Here is a 13,573-nt window from a genome sequence, read left to right as displayed (position 1 = left end):
TCTTTGGAAGGTGCTAATGGTCCCAGATTGGGGTAGAGCACTTAGGGACATTGCAGATAGATCTTGGAAAGGCTGTTGCTGCCTGAATATTATAAAACAGCACTCATAGGAAAAAAATGCTCTATTCCACTGTGAAGAACAATATTGTGGCTATTAGATGATGGCTTTTTTTGCCAAGTGGCTGATTGTTAAAGCAAGAAAATCTTCTGCCAAGGAAAAGGATTGGATTCCTTCCATAGCTAGAATTGGGTTGCCCTAATTTATTTAGATGTTCAGAAAACACTTTAATTATTACCTCATGCTTGCTTCAGAAGAAGTACTTTTAACATGCCCACTGTTCTGACACGTTGATAAAAATACTTGGGAAAAGGACTGTTTCATCATTTAGGCATCTTAAATGAGCTTTTCATCTCCTGTCATATTGCTGGTAGCTGTGCAAAAAGGCTTCCCAGAAATGAGGCTGCGCTGATGCTCTGCTTTTGTAAATCGGTAGTGCTCGGATCCTCAGAACTGCATTTCTTGTGGATACATAGTCTTCCGTCTTTGCAGGGACAGCATTCCTATTGTTTCAAAAATAAATGCTGGATGAGGAAATGCTATGAAAGGCATTCACTGTGGGTTAAGTCTTGTGCTTACAGCTTGAGTTTTGTTGTGGCTGATTTCGGTGAATGGGCCTATGAACTGCCTTTGAAACGGAATGCTCCTTATGTGTACTCTTGAGGGGATGTAATCATCTGCTGAAGTCAGCTTGCATGCAAACAGAATAATTAGAATGTGCAAAAAATTGTGATAGGATTTAGTAGGGTGAGACTTGGTGCAACACAACAGGTGGCCTTAAAGAACTGTTTCAAACTGTGTGTTTCTTATTTAGGGAAGCTAACTCCTCTTTTAAGCATACTGTAACTAGTCATCCCAGTGATTGGTTACCTTTTGTTGGCATTGTCAAGTCTGTTGCTAGCTTAAGGTTTTCTTTCTTTCTGTTTTTTTTTTTTTTTTTTTGAGACCCAAAAGGGAAGATAAAATGGTTGGGGAGGGCAGGTTTGGGAGATAGAGACTATTCAATGCTATGTCAGCCATTAAAAATGTAAGTAGAATTGTAAGTAGAAACGGACTGTGAAGTAGAAAGCTTCCAGACTTCATTTACTCATACTCCTGACATATGCTGAAGTATTTTGAGCTTTTTTTTTTTTAAAGTAGCTTTTTCCTAAACACCAGTTTTTGGGTTCCTGAATGGAATTTTTGAAGAATACAAAATGAGGTTTATCTGCTGGGCTTCTGGGGAATTCCCACATCTCAGGAGGGCAGTTTCTCTAACACTTACCAAAAGCCAAGTGGAGTATTTGAGAGAGTGGTTCTGATCCTCTGCTGTCATTTGTAACGCTGGTGATCAGGTAGATGCTTCTTGTTTCTGTAAACAAGCTGAGCTGCATGTTCACTGCTCACTTAGGCCGATTCTTGCTCTGCAGATTAGAGGTCAACATCTGTAGTAAGTCATCTGTCCTTATTTTTAGTAGTAATGACGTGTAATGTAATGGTCAGAGGTAGTTTGAGAAGTACTGTATTACTTCAGTAACGGTCGAGGATTAAACAGGTGCAGTGGAACATGACTCATACGTTTGCCTTTTCCAAAAACAAATGGAGAGCCTAAAAATGGAGAGCCTAACATGGGATGAATAGCATAATGCGACCTTTAATATGTCTTCCAGAAATGTATATGCATTTGTTAAGTGTTTTGGCAGTGGCTGCATTGATATATGGTCTTTTCTGAAGCAAGTCAGGTAGAAATGTAGAAATACAAATCATCCCAAGTGCTTGTTGAAGAAAGTTTATTTCAGTTATAAGCGTGGCTAATTTATATTAATACTGGGGGATGCAGGCATTATTCTCCTAAATTACCTTGGAAAATAAATAAAAACTGCTTCCAGAACTACATATACATCCAGACACATTCCTGGAATTTGCTGTAAATGTTCTCGCTGAGCACTGACTGTATATATCATTCACTGTATTTTTTGTACTTATAAGTTCAGAAAAAATAAATGTTGAAATATTATTCTCATAATTAACATGCTGTTTTTATACTATTAAGTAGAAATGCACATATGCGATAGGACAGGCAAATTTGTGACCTCCTTTGTGTTTTGTCTAACCTGTTGCTTCCTAGTACCTGTTCTCCTCTACTGCTTAAGTTTCCCATTTCAGTGATTTTGCTTCTAAACAGCACTTCAGCAAATAGAGTTCTACTTGTCTGAAATAGCACATTTACTTGTTACTCCATAATGACTGCTTCATTTCTGTTGCAATTAATAGTGTGAATGAGTCAACGCTTACTATATGCTGGCCTATGTAGAAAAGTAAGATTTTCTTTTTGTTCTGTTACTTGCTGGTGTTTTGGGATTTTTTTGCACGTATGCAACCGGTTTGAAGTATGTAGCACCATGAGTCTTTCTGGTCTTTGTCTTGACAAATGTTAAGATTACCAAGCTAAACATTTTCTTCACCCAAGAGTTCAGTAAGGAGATTCAGTTCTCTAAACAACAGTCAACGTTTTTAATTCTTTCATGTTGCTGAAATAGAGGATAAATGATAATGTGTAAGAAGTAAAAGAACTGCACTGTAAGCATGCTGCTCTCAGCCATCCAGGAGCCTCTCACAGGCCTGAGTACAGCTATAATTTTGTGGCTGTAATGGATAGTGGATTGAGACTGGAATGTATAATTCTAGCACAGGATTTTTTTCTTCAAGTTGCTATCTTTGTAGTGCAAATAGAAATCATATTCTGTGAATATCTAAGCCAGATGTGCAAGTGAAATCAGCACAGTGCTGCTGGGCACTGCAGTTATTCGCATTGTGGTGCAGTCTGTCTTAGTGCAGTAATCCTGACTAACAGTGTTTTTCAGCCCTCCTGCAGTGTGTCTCCCCTGACTTCTTCCACATCTGCTCCATCTCCTTTCAGGATGGGAAGATTTCCTGTCTTGTATTTGGAAGACACGTACTCTGTGAAGGAGTAACTCCTAATGCAGCAGTGGGTGCAGAGAAGGTGTAGCAGACTCGACACAAGTCAGAGCCCCTGCCTCTTGCATACTTCACTCTGGGGCTCCCTATCTGAAGAGGCGCTCTCTGCCCTGGCACCCCTCTGTGCCGTGTTTGGTGTGGAGGCCAGGATGGTGGCCTAGAGCAACTGCTCACTGCTTTCTGCCTTTGCTGCTAGTCAGAAAATTATGCTTTGCTGCCCTCATGCTGCGCTGAATAGCGGAGTATCAACAACATGTCACAGCTCTTGTTTCTGATCTGCTGCATGGTCTGTCTCAGGAGAGTCCATATGCGAAGTGATACTGGCAAAAATCTCGCTGGTGTTACAGTTCATGTATGCCTCTGAATCTGCTGTAATGACTCAAATTCAGGCTTGTGACTTTAAAGTGAGTTAAACACACAGGTAATGTGTGTTAATCAAAGGGCTTTCTAATATAGCTGAACTAGCTTTCTTCCAGTCATTCATCTTAGTGTACCAGCAGGAAGAGTTTCGTGTGGCTTTAGAGGGTGAATGACTGTAGCTGGAATCCCTAAACCACAATTAAAAATACATTAGACTTTCAGTCAGAATTTAAGCCCGTTTGCAAATCTTGGTCTGTATGGCACTTCTGATTTTACTCTCACTGTAGCTCTGATGGGAATCGTATAATCCTTTATATTACGTATTTTTGACACTTGTATTATTTCTTCAGGATCAAAGTGCCTCTGTAACAACTTTATTGATTTTTTTTTTTTGCTTTTGTTTCCTAGGCTGTGAAGATATTATTGCTGAGAGCATTTCACTAGACACCTTAATTGCCATTCTGAAGTGGAGTTCTCAGCCGTACGGTTCCAAGTGGGTGCATCGTCAGGCGCTGCATTTCCTCTGTGAGGAGTTTACCCAGGTCATGACTTCAGATGTCTTCTATGAACTAAGCAAGGACCACCTGCTTACAGCGATTCAGTCTGACTATTTACAGGTAATCTGCAGCTCAGAATACAGCTAGTCCTGCTTGGAGCAGGATATGTGATACCATTACTAGAAGCATTTGTGAGTAGCCCATCTTAAATTGCAGTCAGGAGGTGGCTTTGTATGCATGCTAAGCACTTCTTTTTAATATGTAAAAAATGAAATTGAAGTAGTTATTAAGAAAACTGTTTTGTTCTTGGCTTATAACACAACACAAGCTGGTGGTATATGCTGTTACTTAGAAGCCTAATAATAGCTTAGAAACAGCTGCAAATTATTTTAAATGAAGCATTTCTGAACTTAACATTTGCTTTGCATGTTAAAGCATTTTGTAAAAAATGATGTGGTGGTAATACTTAACGCTGTAACAATGTATATCTTGGTTGGGGGCAGTGAGAGCTAATAAATTAATCGCTCAGAAGGCTTAATTTATTTTATTCTGGGGAGACAAAAATAACTTTTCTGACAAGTAGTGCAGATTTTTTTTTGTTGACTTCAGTGGTTTTAGGGAGAGGACACCATACTGAATAATAGAAAACTTGTGCTTTTGATTTTTTTTTTTTGCTGCTGTATCTGTTCAAGAAAGATATCTTTAATGATGACCAGCCATATAGCTTAAAGATAGGATTTTTAAAATTATATATGTCCCAGTATTGCTTTTTAAACTACAGTGTTAGAGATTATTTAAACCTAGTTGTTACGAAAGTAAAAACTTACTTTTCAGTCTGATTTTTTTCTCTAAAAATGTTTGGTTAGTGTATATGTAGGTATAAACCAAACACATGTGCTTTGTTCATAGTATAACAAATATGTCTCTTCACTGAGATTACCGTGTATTACATTTGGTTGTTACTATAACTTATGAGTCTGTGCAAATAATGTGTTGTTAAATTTACAAAAGATTCAAACAACAGTCAGTGTTGGAACTGTCCTTTCAATTAACTCTAATAATTCAGATTTAAGTCATGTAAGTTTGCATACTGGCCTCAAGTTTTCTTTCTGTGGAAATAATTTTTGTTTTAATTCCTGGAGATTTAATAAGGGACAAATCTAGGAATCATGGTGGCAATACACCAGTAGTACTACTGTAAAATATTTTGAGCAAGTGTTAGAGCAGATCGTAAAGTAAAAATACTTATTTTGGTACAGTTGTTGTTTCTTCTTAGCTGTGAAAGAGGTGTCTGTGATTTAAACTAATCATATACAAATTGTTGACTTTCTCTTTCTACCAGGCAAGTGAACAAGATATTCTTAAATATCTAATTAAATGGGGTGAACACCAGTTAATGAAGAGAATAGCAGACCGAGGTGAGGATCCTTTTAAACACCTACTACCAAATCAAATAAACCAAAATGTATGGAAGTCCCTTTCTTGTTGGTAATCTGTAATTTAAGAAAACTTAATCTACTCTGTCTTGTGTGGTCAAAACTAAGCAGAAGCACTAGAATGTTTTGAAGAGGAAAAAGCAGAAATACTTTTTCTCCAGAAAAAATGAAAACAATAATTCTGAGGGAGCTGGGATTGTTTAGTGTTGAGGAGGAAATGCTTAGGGGGGATTTTAGCAATGTCTATAAATACCTAATGGCAGCAAGTAAAGAAAACATAGCCACGTTCTTCTCTTGGCACCCAGTGACAGGATGAGAGGCAATGAGGCATTAATTGAAATGCAATTTAAATATAATAACACTTTTTTTTTACTGTGAGAATGGTTAGGCAATGTAACAGCCTGCCCAGGGAAGTTATCAGGTCACCATCCATGGAGATGGTCAAAACCTGATTGGATGTGGTTAGGGGCAATCTGCTCTACCCTGCTTGGGGAGCTGTGAGGAGTGGGATGGCTGTGGCTTGCCATGTTTTTGAAGTCCATTGTTATTGCTTATGATGTAACTGTTTTTCATGGATATATTGGATGAGATAAAACAAAAACTCAGTTAAAAGATGGGTTTTTTAGTGATCTGAATAAATACTAGCTTTCTGTCTTCAGAACTAGATTTCACGTTTGATTTCTGCATGTTGAAACATAATGGAGCTGGTTAAACTGGATCTGGACTGGTAGAGAAAGCTGCTCGTTCGGAGTAATTGCACAGCTTTGTGATCAGTAGTGTTCATTAAGTAAATAGCTCATTCTGTTTCCTGGGATCGTTGGATAATGTGGTGTACAAAAGCAGAAATAAGAGCTACACCAAGTTCTGTCAAACTGGGACCAAATTTAGTGCAGTAATTTTGTCTTAATGTAAGATGCTTCCTCACTGACACTCCTCTTTTGCAATCTGGATGCATGGTGGCATCAGTCAAATACTAGAAAACGTTGAAAAATGGTAATATGCTCTGGCCAGAACTTGGGCAGCCTGTCCTGAATGGAGGATGATTGACAGGTGTCCTCAAGGAGTGAAGTTAGTCACGTTCAGGTTGGGCACAATACTTAAAATACAGGTGAAGGTAGTTACCTGTGAGAGAGAGAATGACCTTGGAACGTCATACGGTGTCACCTTGTGGTCTTCAGGTATGTACCCACTGCTGGCATATATAGTGTGTGAAAGTGAAAGCAATTTGTTTGTAATACAGCTGTTACTAGGGTGGTTTACCCTGTGAGGCTAGAATAACTTGTCCCAGTGGTCTATTCAGGCCTTAATTGGTAGAAAATAACTACGTTTCTGAAAACTGCTGGAGAAGAAAAGAGGAGCTGCAGGAGGGAGTCACCGGGGGAGCGGCCAGCAGCTAGGCACAAATGTTTTCATCAAGTCTACCTGAGTTTTAGGGTCATTTAACCCAGACACTACTTTAGTGCTTTCTTCCTGTCTTAAGCTTTGAAAGTGACAGCTGTACAAATCACCCATGCTCATAGAAACGAAATCTGACTCTACTGATGTTTCATATCAGATTTTAGAGCATACACTAGTTTTGTGGAACAATGCTGATAAGCGCTGTCTAGTTTCAGTTAGACTCTTCTTTCCTCTTCTGTAATTTCCTGTAAGCCATGTAGCTTCTGCTTTCTTATTTAAACTTCGGTGTAAAATTACTATTTCTTGTTGTTCTTTCTCACAGAGCCTAACTTACTGAGTGGTACTGCTCACAGTGTAAACAAGAGAGGTGTAAAGAGAAGAGATCTTGACATCGAGGAGCTGAGAGAGATCCTGTCTCCACTTTTACCTTTTGTCCGCATTGAGCACATCTTACCCATGAGTAGTGAAGTACTGAGTGATGCAGTAAGTCAGTTGTCTCATACAAGTACTCTCCGGGTTCTTTGCATTTCAGATTCTACACGTGTTTAGGTTGTGTGACTTTCTGTGGTTTTTTTGAGGAGGAGGGATGAGGGGGGTGTTGTTTTTTAAGGATTACCTCCTAAAATGTTATCACTGAAAGTGAGATATATATATTTAAATTTCAGGTTAAAGTTTTTTGAACTTTAAATCTATCAGGAAACTTACAAAAAAAAAAAAAACAACTGGTGTACAGATTCAGTGTATGAAGTGCATTTCTTGCAAGTTTTTCCCCATACACTTTTTATTTAGTAAAACGTGAAACTTTTTCTTCATTCTTAAAGATGAAGAGAGGCCTGATTAGTACTCCTCCTTCAGACATGCTACCAACGTCAGAAGGTGGAAAGTCAAATGCCTGGCTGCGACAAAAAAATGCTGGGATATATGTGCGGCCAAGACTGTTCTCACCATATGTGGAGGAGGCTAAGGTAATAATAATTAATAGTATCTGGCTGGTGTCATCAGGGGGTTCTGTAAACAGGGAAAAATGTCGGTATGTTTTGTCTCTCTTTGCATGTACTGGCCTAAAATACTAACGTTTTCAATTTAACAAGACTTAAAGTTTGATCATCAGGCTCAAGTCTCTAGAACTGGTCAGAAAAATTTCAACAAAATTTTTTTTTGTCGAAATTGAAATGTTTGCGAGACAGATCTTGATGAAATTCCACCGGAAACAAAGCAGCGTTCTGAGGGAAACCTCCCTGGTTTCCAGCCAGTTTGCCGGCCCAGCTCCTCGGCAGCCCACCTGGCAGGCGGATGGCAAGGTGAGAGCCTGAGAGTCCCAGTCTGCAGCTAGTCAGCAACCTCGGTGCCAGGTCTTTCAGGCTCCCCAGCTCCCTCTAGAGCTGGGTGGAGAATTTCTGTTCCACTGGGCAGAGGACTTTGATATTTCACTTTTTTTATTTGAATTAGAGCAGAAGCAAAATTCTTTCGATCCTATGCAAAGTGGAATAAATATTCGGTGTCCAACTTGACTGAAGTTCCTCGTCCCATTCACGCAGTAGTTTTCTTATTAAATATCTTGTATGAAGACTGTAAAATTGAAGGCCACTTAGCACCTCTTATGATGGTGATGTTTGGTGACAGGGCTCTTGTGCAGGACAGAAACGTGCCATATTGTATTTGACAGAACGGGACCCTTATAAATGGTTAGCCATTGTCACCCCCCAAGGCGGCTCTGACTTATGTCAGGAGCTTGAATCCCAGCAGTGCAGGTGATGGCAGGACAGGAAGATTAGGTGGAGCTCTGTGCATCCACACCACCTGCAAACACTGAACACTGCTGTCTTGAAGTCAGAGCTTTTGGCCTCTGCTTAAGGAAGAAAACGCTTTCTAAGTGTGAGTTGTTGTTGACGTAACTCATTGAGGGGAGGGGAGAAAGCAAGCTATTTTTCGCTTTGGGCACAGATAGGAGTGTCAGGTGGCACTGAAGCAGCAAAGGAAGACTAGCCAGTTAAAAATGTATCTTTGTACCTTGGGTTATTAAAACTAACAATGTGTTAAAGAACATGTAATAAAAACACTGACTCTTAGTTTTCAGGTATACAGTATGGGAATGCTTTAGCATCTTAAAAATAAGTGCATTCTATACTTTTTTTACATCAGGAATCCTATTTGTTTTATTTTGCTGTTAGTTTATTTAAAAAATAAAAGCATCATTAGCTGTTTTACCTTAGAGGAATGATTCTCGTTTTCTGTCTGGTGACTGTACTCCTATTCGGTTTGATTATAGGAAAATGCAAAAATTGCACATAAGTGACTTGTAAGTTATTACCATCTGTTAGCCTCTCATTATTTGGGGGGGAAAAAAAAAGCTAAATGAGAACCTTAACCAAAAGCGTGCATAGTGTAAATCTTTCTATTAAGACATCTGAGGGAAGCACACTTCATTTTGAAGACAGTGTCTTCTACTCACTGTCACAGAATTGACAAGTATAGGTAAAAATCCTCTGAGGGAGAGTCCAGAGGGTCTTGCCTTGAGAAGGATACTTCCAGCCTGACAGGTACAAAACATACAAAGCATTCTTCCCAACCTTTATTCCCCTGACTGCTGTTAGCTCGGAAAGCCAACTCTAGTAGTGACTGGAAAATGGAATAGAAAATGCTGTGGAAAAGCCAAATACAGTGTGGGACCCAGTTTAGACCATTGTTAGGCTTGTGGCCTTGGGGCTGTGTTCGCGGCAGCTCCTGGTGGGTATGAGTGCGCAGTGCCTTCATGAGGGCTCCAATGGCTATCGTTGCAGTCGGTCCTGGACGAAATGATGGTGGAACAAACCGATCTCGTTCGCTTGCGGATGGTCCGAATGTCCAACGTGCCAGACACCCTCTACATGGTAAACAACGCGGTGCCGCAGTGCTGTCATATGATCACCCACCAGCAAGTTACTGCTAACCAGTCCAGTCCTCCTTCAGTCATAGCCAACGAAATCCCAGGTGAGGCTGCTGGGTCATTTGTAATGCTGCTTGCTCTCAAGGGGGTGAGTGGTTGGGGGCTCTGGGACGGGGGGAGTGGATGTGAATAACTGAATATTATGATCAGTCGCCTCAGAGAGGGATGCTTCATAGATTGTTCTTCTTTGTACCGTGCAGTGGTTCTTTTTGATTTGGTCTACTCTGAAGAGATTAATTATATACAGATGGCATGATAAATAGGTAAAAAGTAAGCTAGTGGAAGGGCTTTTACTTTAACCTGCTTTGGCTGAGTGATTTGGAAAGCCTAGGCATCCATTTTTAGATCAGAGCATCACATCTGAGTAGACGTGGATGAGTTTAGGAGTTTGTAGAAAAGCAGAGAAGATGACATGCCATCAGAAAAATGGTCTGCTTCTTCCCCCTGCCGTGCACTTCCCCACTCCAGTTCATAAGCTCTTTGTATGTCTGTGGTGTCTCCCTGCAGTCAGCTATGGGGAAGGAAGTAGATAAACTATTCTTACAGCTGCCTAGAGGCAGGACAAAATAGGAGGCTTAAATTGCAGCAAGAGTATTTAAGTTGAAGTATTAGGAAGCGATTTGGTTAAGCACTGCAGTAAGTTTTCTAGAAAGATTCCTGGAATGGTTTTGTTCTACTTGATTGGTTTTTGTGATTGAGGAGGAGACTTGATAAAGCCTTAAGGAAATGTCTAAAGACTTCCATACCTTGATTTAAAAACAAAAACAACAACGAAGTATTTGTTCAGAGACCTGTTACTGTGGCCTCTCAGCTGTGAATTAAATTATTCAGATGGCTTTCCCCCTCTACAGAAAAGCGTAAACATACTGAACACTCACCACCAATTGAATCTGAAGTATTTCATCGTTACGTGTGACTTTGATAACATTTTACTTGATCTTAGCTTCTGGAGAAGCTGATAAAGGAAACAGGTTCTCAGAGGTCTCTGATATTTTGCAAAAGTTCTCATAGTCAGGAAAAAAATCTCTCTGGGGGCAGTGAGGCATCTTGACCAATTTGAAACTCTGCTGTGCGATGTAGTATGTAGGAATTGTTGCCAGTCCTTTGATTTGGACATGGATGCGGGCTGTGAGCCTGGCCAGTAGTTGGAGCACAGGTATTGTCTGGTAACTGCCTGCTTTGCTTCATTCTGTAATTATGCAAAAGAAGTGATTATTTTGCCAGTTGCTTGAGGCAGGAAGGGTAGATGGGAGCCAATTAATTTGAGGAGATTCAGTCATGTACAAAACCCTTAACTTGTACAGAAATCCATCCCTGAAGCACAGATGGTTCACAGGAGCTGTTGAAGGGAGAGTCAGGCAACACCACCTCCTTGCCCCTTGAGCTGGGCTCTTGGAACAGGAGGTTCTCTGCAGCTTAGGTATTCTCCATCTGCCACTTGCATCTTCCTTGTACTCACTGCCCATAGACTTGATTTGTGTGAAGGCTGTTGGCACCTTGTCCTGGTGCTCCTGTTGCAACACTACTCTGAAATGAGTTAAACTTCTACTGAAGTCTGTGCTCTACTTTGAGGCTAGGTTCTGCAGGTTATCGGGTTTCTTTTTGTGCTTTCCAGTTCCAGTTTGAATTGGAAATCCTACAACTGAATTGCGCGCGCGTGTGTGTGTGTATATATATATATAAAATCTATTCTGTATGTTTCACGTGAATAATAGCGTGTAAAAACAAAAAAAAGGGTTTGAGAAGATGGCAGTTTTCATGATAAATTTAGATAACTTTTATAACCAATAATTTGGAGAACTGAGTTAAACTTCTCAAATCTTTTTTTTTTTCAGTGTTAGGAAAATGCTGGGTATAGCAAAACGTTTGATTGCTAAACTAGGGTTTCTAAGAACAATTGAAGTGTGTGGAACATAAGGTAGAAGACTTATTTCCAAGCCTTGAAGACAGGGTAGAATTGATCTGTATTTTTTCTTCATACAGGAACTCAATTTGGAAATATATATATATATATATATATCTTGCATTACTTAGATATATTTCTTGTACCAATGTAAACTTTATGAAATTGGGAACAGTTGTAGTTGCACGGTGTTGAGTTTTCTCCTTCCGTGTGATGCAAATGTCTTTTCACACTGTTCTTGCTGTCTGATCCACTTAATTTTTATGAGCTTTCATTATGGACATCTGGTCATGGTAATATATAACCCTTGTAAAGCTGGTAATGGATCAGATGCCAGGACTTACGTATTCAGATATTTGGATTTGTCTTCTCTTGATATGCATATTTTCCTGAGGACAGAAAGACCGCAGAGAAATATCACTCATCATCAAACAGCAGCAAAAAGTGGCATGAGAAAGTTTTGCAATAGCATAAATACCCCCAAATTATATATGATTTCCTTTTGGAAAGGCTTTGTTTAATGATTTCAACATGGCTGCATAAAACAACATAATTTAGCAGGTTTAGTTTGGCTTAGTTTGTATAACTTTTTTTAGAATTTACATACTGGTATTATGGTCTTGTGATTACAGAATTCCACTATAAGTATGAAGTGGATGCCAAGAAAAATCAATGAATTCTTGGCCTGTAGTATTCATGAGGGAACAGTCAGTTGTTATTTAAGATATCCTACCCCCACCCCAAATCATAAAATTCCTGCATTATAAGGGGTTTGAAAAGAAGGCTGTATTTGTGGTTTACTCTAGCAGAAGCTGGAAAAATGGTGTATATCTTTACCATTAGTATGATGTGTGCATCATCCCATGTGCCTTACCCCATAATGATATTCCAAGGAACACGTGCAAGTCAAAATTTTTGGCAGAATGTTTCTTTAAAAAAAAAAAAGCTTAGTCAGCCTGATGTTAGATTTTCCTTCAGAATTAAATGTACCCATTGCAGTTGGACTTGGTGTCTCACAGTTTGAAAAGTAATCTGTTGTCCTTAATTACATTCTCTGCCGTCCCTCCAGTTCCCAACCTCCTTGTCGTAAAAGAGATGATCAAGCGGCTGCAGGAGCTTCGTCACACTGAGCAGGTGCAAAGAGCGTATGCTCTCAATTGTGGAGAAGGTGCCACAGTCAGCTACGAGATTCAGATTCGTGTGCTGCGGGAATTTGGTCTTTCTGATGCTGCTGCTGAACTTCTGCAGGTAGGAAAAGTTGCTGTAGTAGGATCACAAATGCTTTGATTCGGGTTCTGTTCTGATTATGAGCTGACTTGGATGTGTAATCAGCAGTAAAAGAGCTGCTTCATGCACGCGCTGAACAAACACTGATGCTTTGAAATGCCTTCAAACTTTAGAACTGTCCAGGTGCAAATTGCAGTGAGACTGCTGCATTTGATTGATGTGATTTTATAAATGTATAGGTGTAACGTATAAATATTTTTCTCAAAAGTTGTTGCCATTAATGGTGTTCTGACTGCCACAGATATTTGGGAACAAGGTTGAATCTTGGATTTAAAGTAGATCGAGATTAAAGGGTTGTTTCTTAAGTAGGATAAAACAGTTTTTAAAGTGTGCTGTCTGATTTTTCAAGGAAGCACCAGAAGTAGTAGATTTGTTTTTAGCTGAAGGCCCTTAAAAGCTATTTTTCTAGGAGACAGAAGGTCAGTCTTTCCCCTGTTGAAACTAGGTTTTGAAATGTTACGTAATCATAGTTACTCTGATTTAGTCAAATATTTGGCAAATAGTTTTTGTACAATATCTGTAGCATACAAATGAGGGCATTCAGGTATGAATGACTCGTTCCTGCTAACTTCCTGAGATTCCAAATGTGTTACCTCTCTTTTGATTTTTTTTTTCTTAACGCTTGAATCATTAAGATGTGAAGAAATAACTCTGTAAAAAGAATGCTGTGATTTAACTGACTGTGTAAATGGTGTGTAACTGGAGTGCACAACACAGAATCACAGCATGATTTGGGTGGGAAGGAACCTTA

The 13,573-nt window shown here is 39.5% G+C and overlaps 1 protein-coding gene across 5 annotated transcripts in view; it reads left to right on the top strand.

Moving 5' to 3' along the window:
* Nucleotides 1-13,573, top strand: part of BTBD7 (BTB domain containing 7) — a 56,864-nt gene that overhangs the window by 35,398 nt on the left and 7,893 nt on the right. For 4 of the 5 annotated variants that reach the window (XM_035539436.2, XM_035539437.2, XM_035539440.2 and 1 more), the window contains 7 exons: nucleotides 3,784-3,992; nucleotides 5,215-5,290; nucleotides 7,029-7,189; nucleotides 7,528-7,671; nucleotides 7,894-8,007; nucleotides 9,487-9,676; nucleotides 12,605-12,783. In XM_035539436.2, coding sequence (XP_035395329.1) covers nucleotides 3,784-3,992; nucleotides 5,215-5,290; nucleotides 7,029-7,189; nucleotides 7,528-7,671; nucleotides 7,894-8,007; nucleotides 9,487-9,676; nucleotides 12,605-12,783 — 1,073 coding nt within the window. The remainder of the gene's footprint in view (nucleotides 1-3,783; nucleotides 3,993-5,214; nucleotides 5,291-7,028; nucleotides 7,190-7,527; nucleotides 7,672-7,893; nucleotides 8,008-9,486; nucleotides 9,677-12,604; nucleotides 12,784-13,573) is intronic. The other variant, XM_035539439.2, reaches the window with a different exon arrangement.

This window comes from Cygnus atratus, chromosome 5 (assembly GCF_013377495.2).
Source record: "Cygnus atratus isolate AKBS03 ecotype Queensland, Australia chromosome 5, CAtr_DNAZoo_HiC_assembly, whole genome shotgun sequence".
In the NCBI taxonomy this organism is placed as follows: domain Eukaryota; kingdom Metazoa; phylum Chordata; class Aves; order Anseriformes; family Anatidae; genus Cygnus; species Cygnus atratus.
Note: the sequence above shows the minus strand (reverse complement) of the source record. Positions and strands in the feature narration are given on the sequence as shown.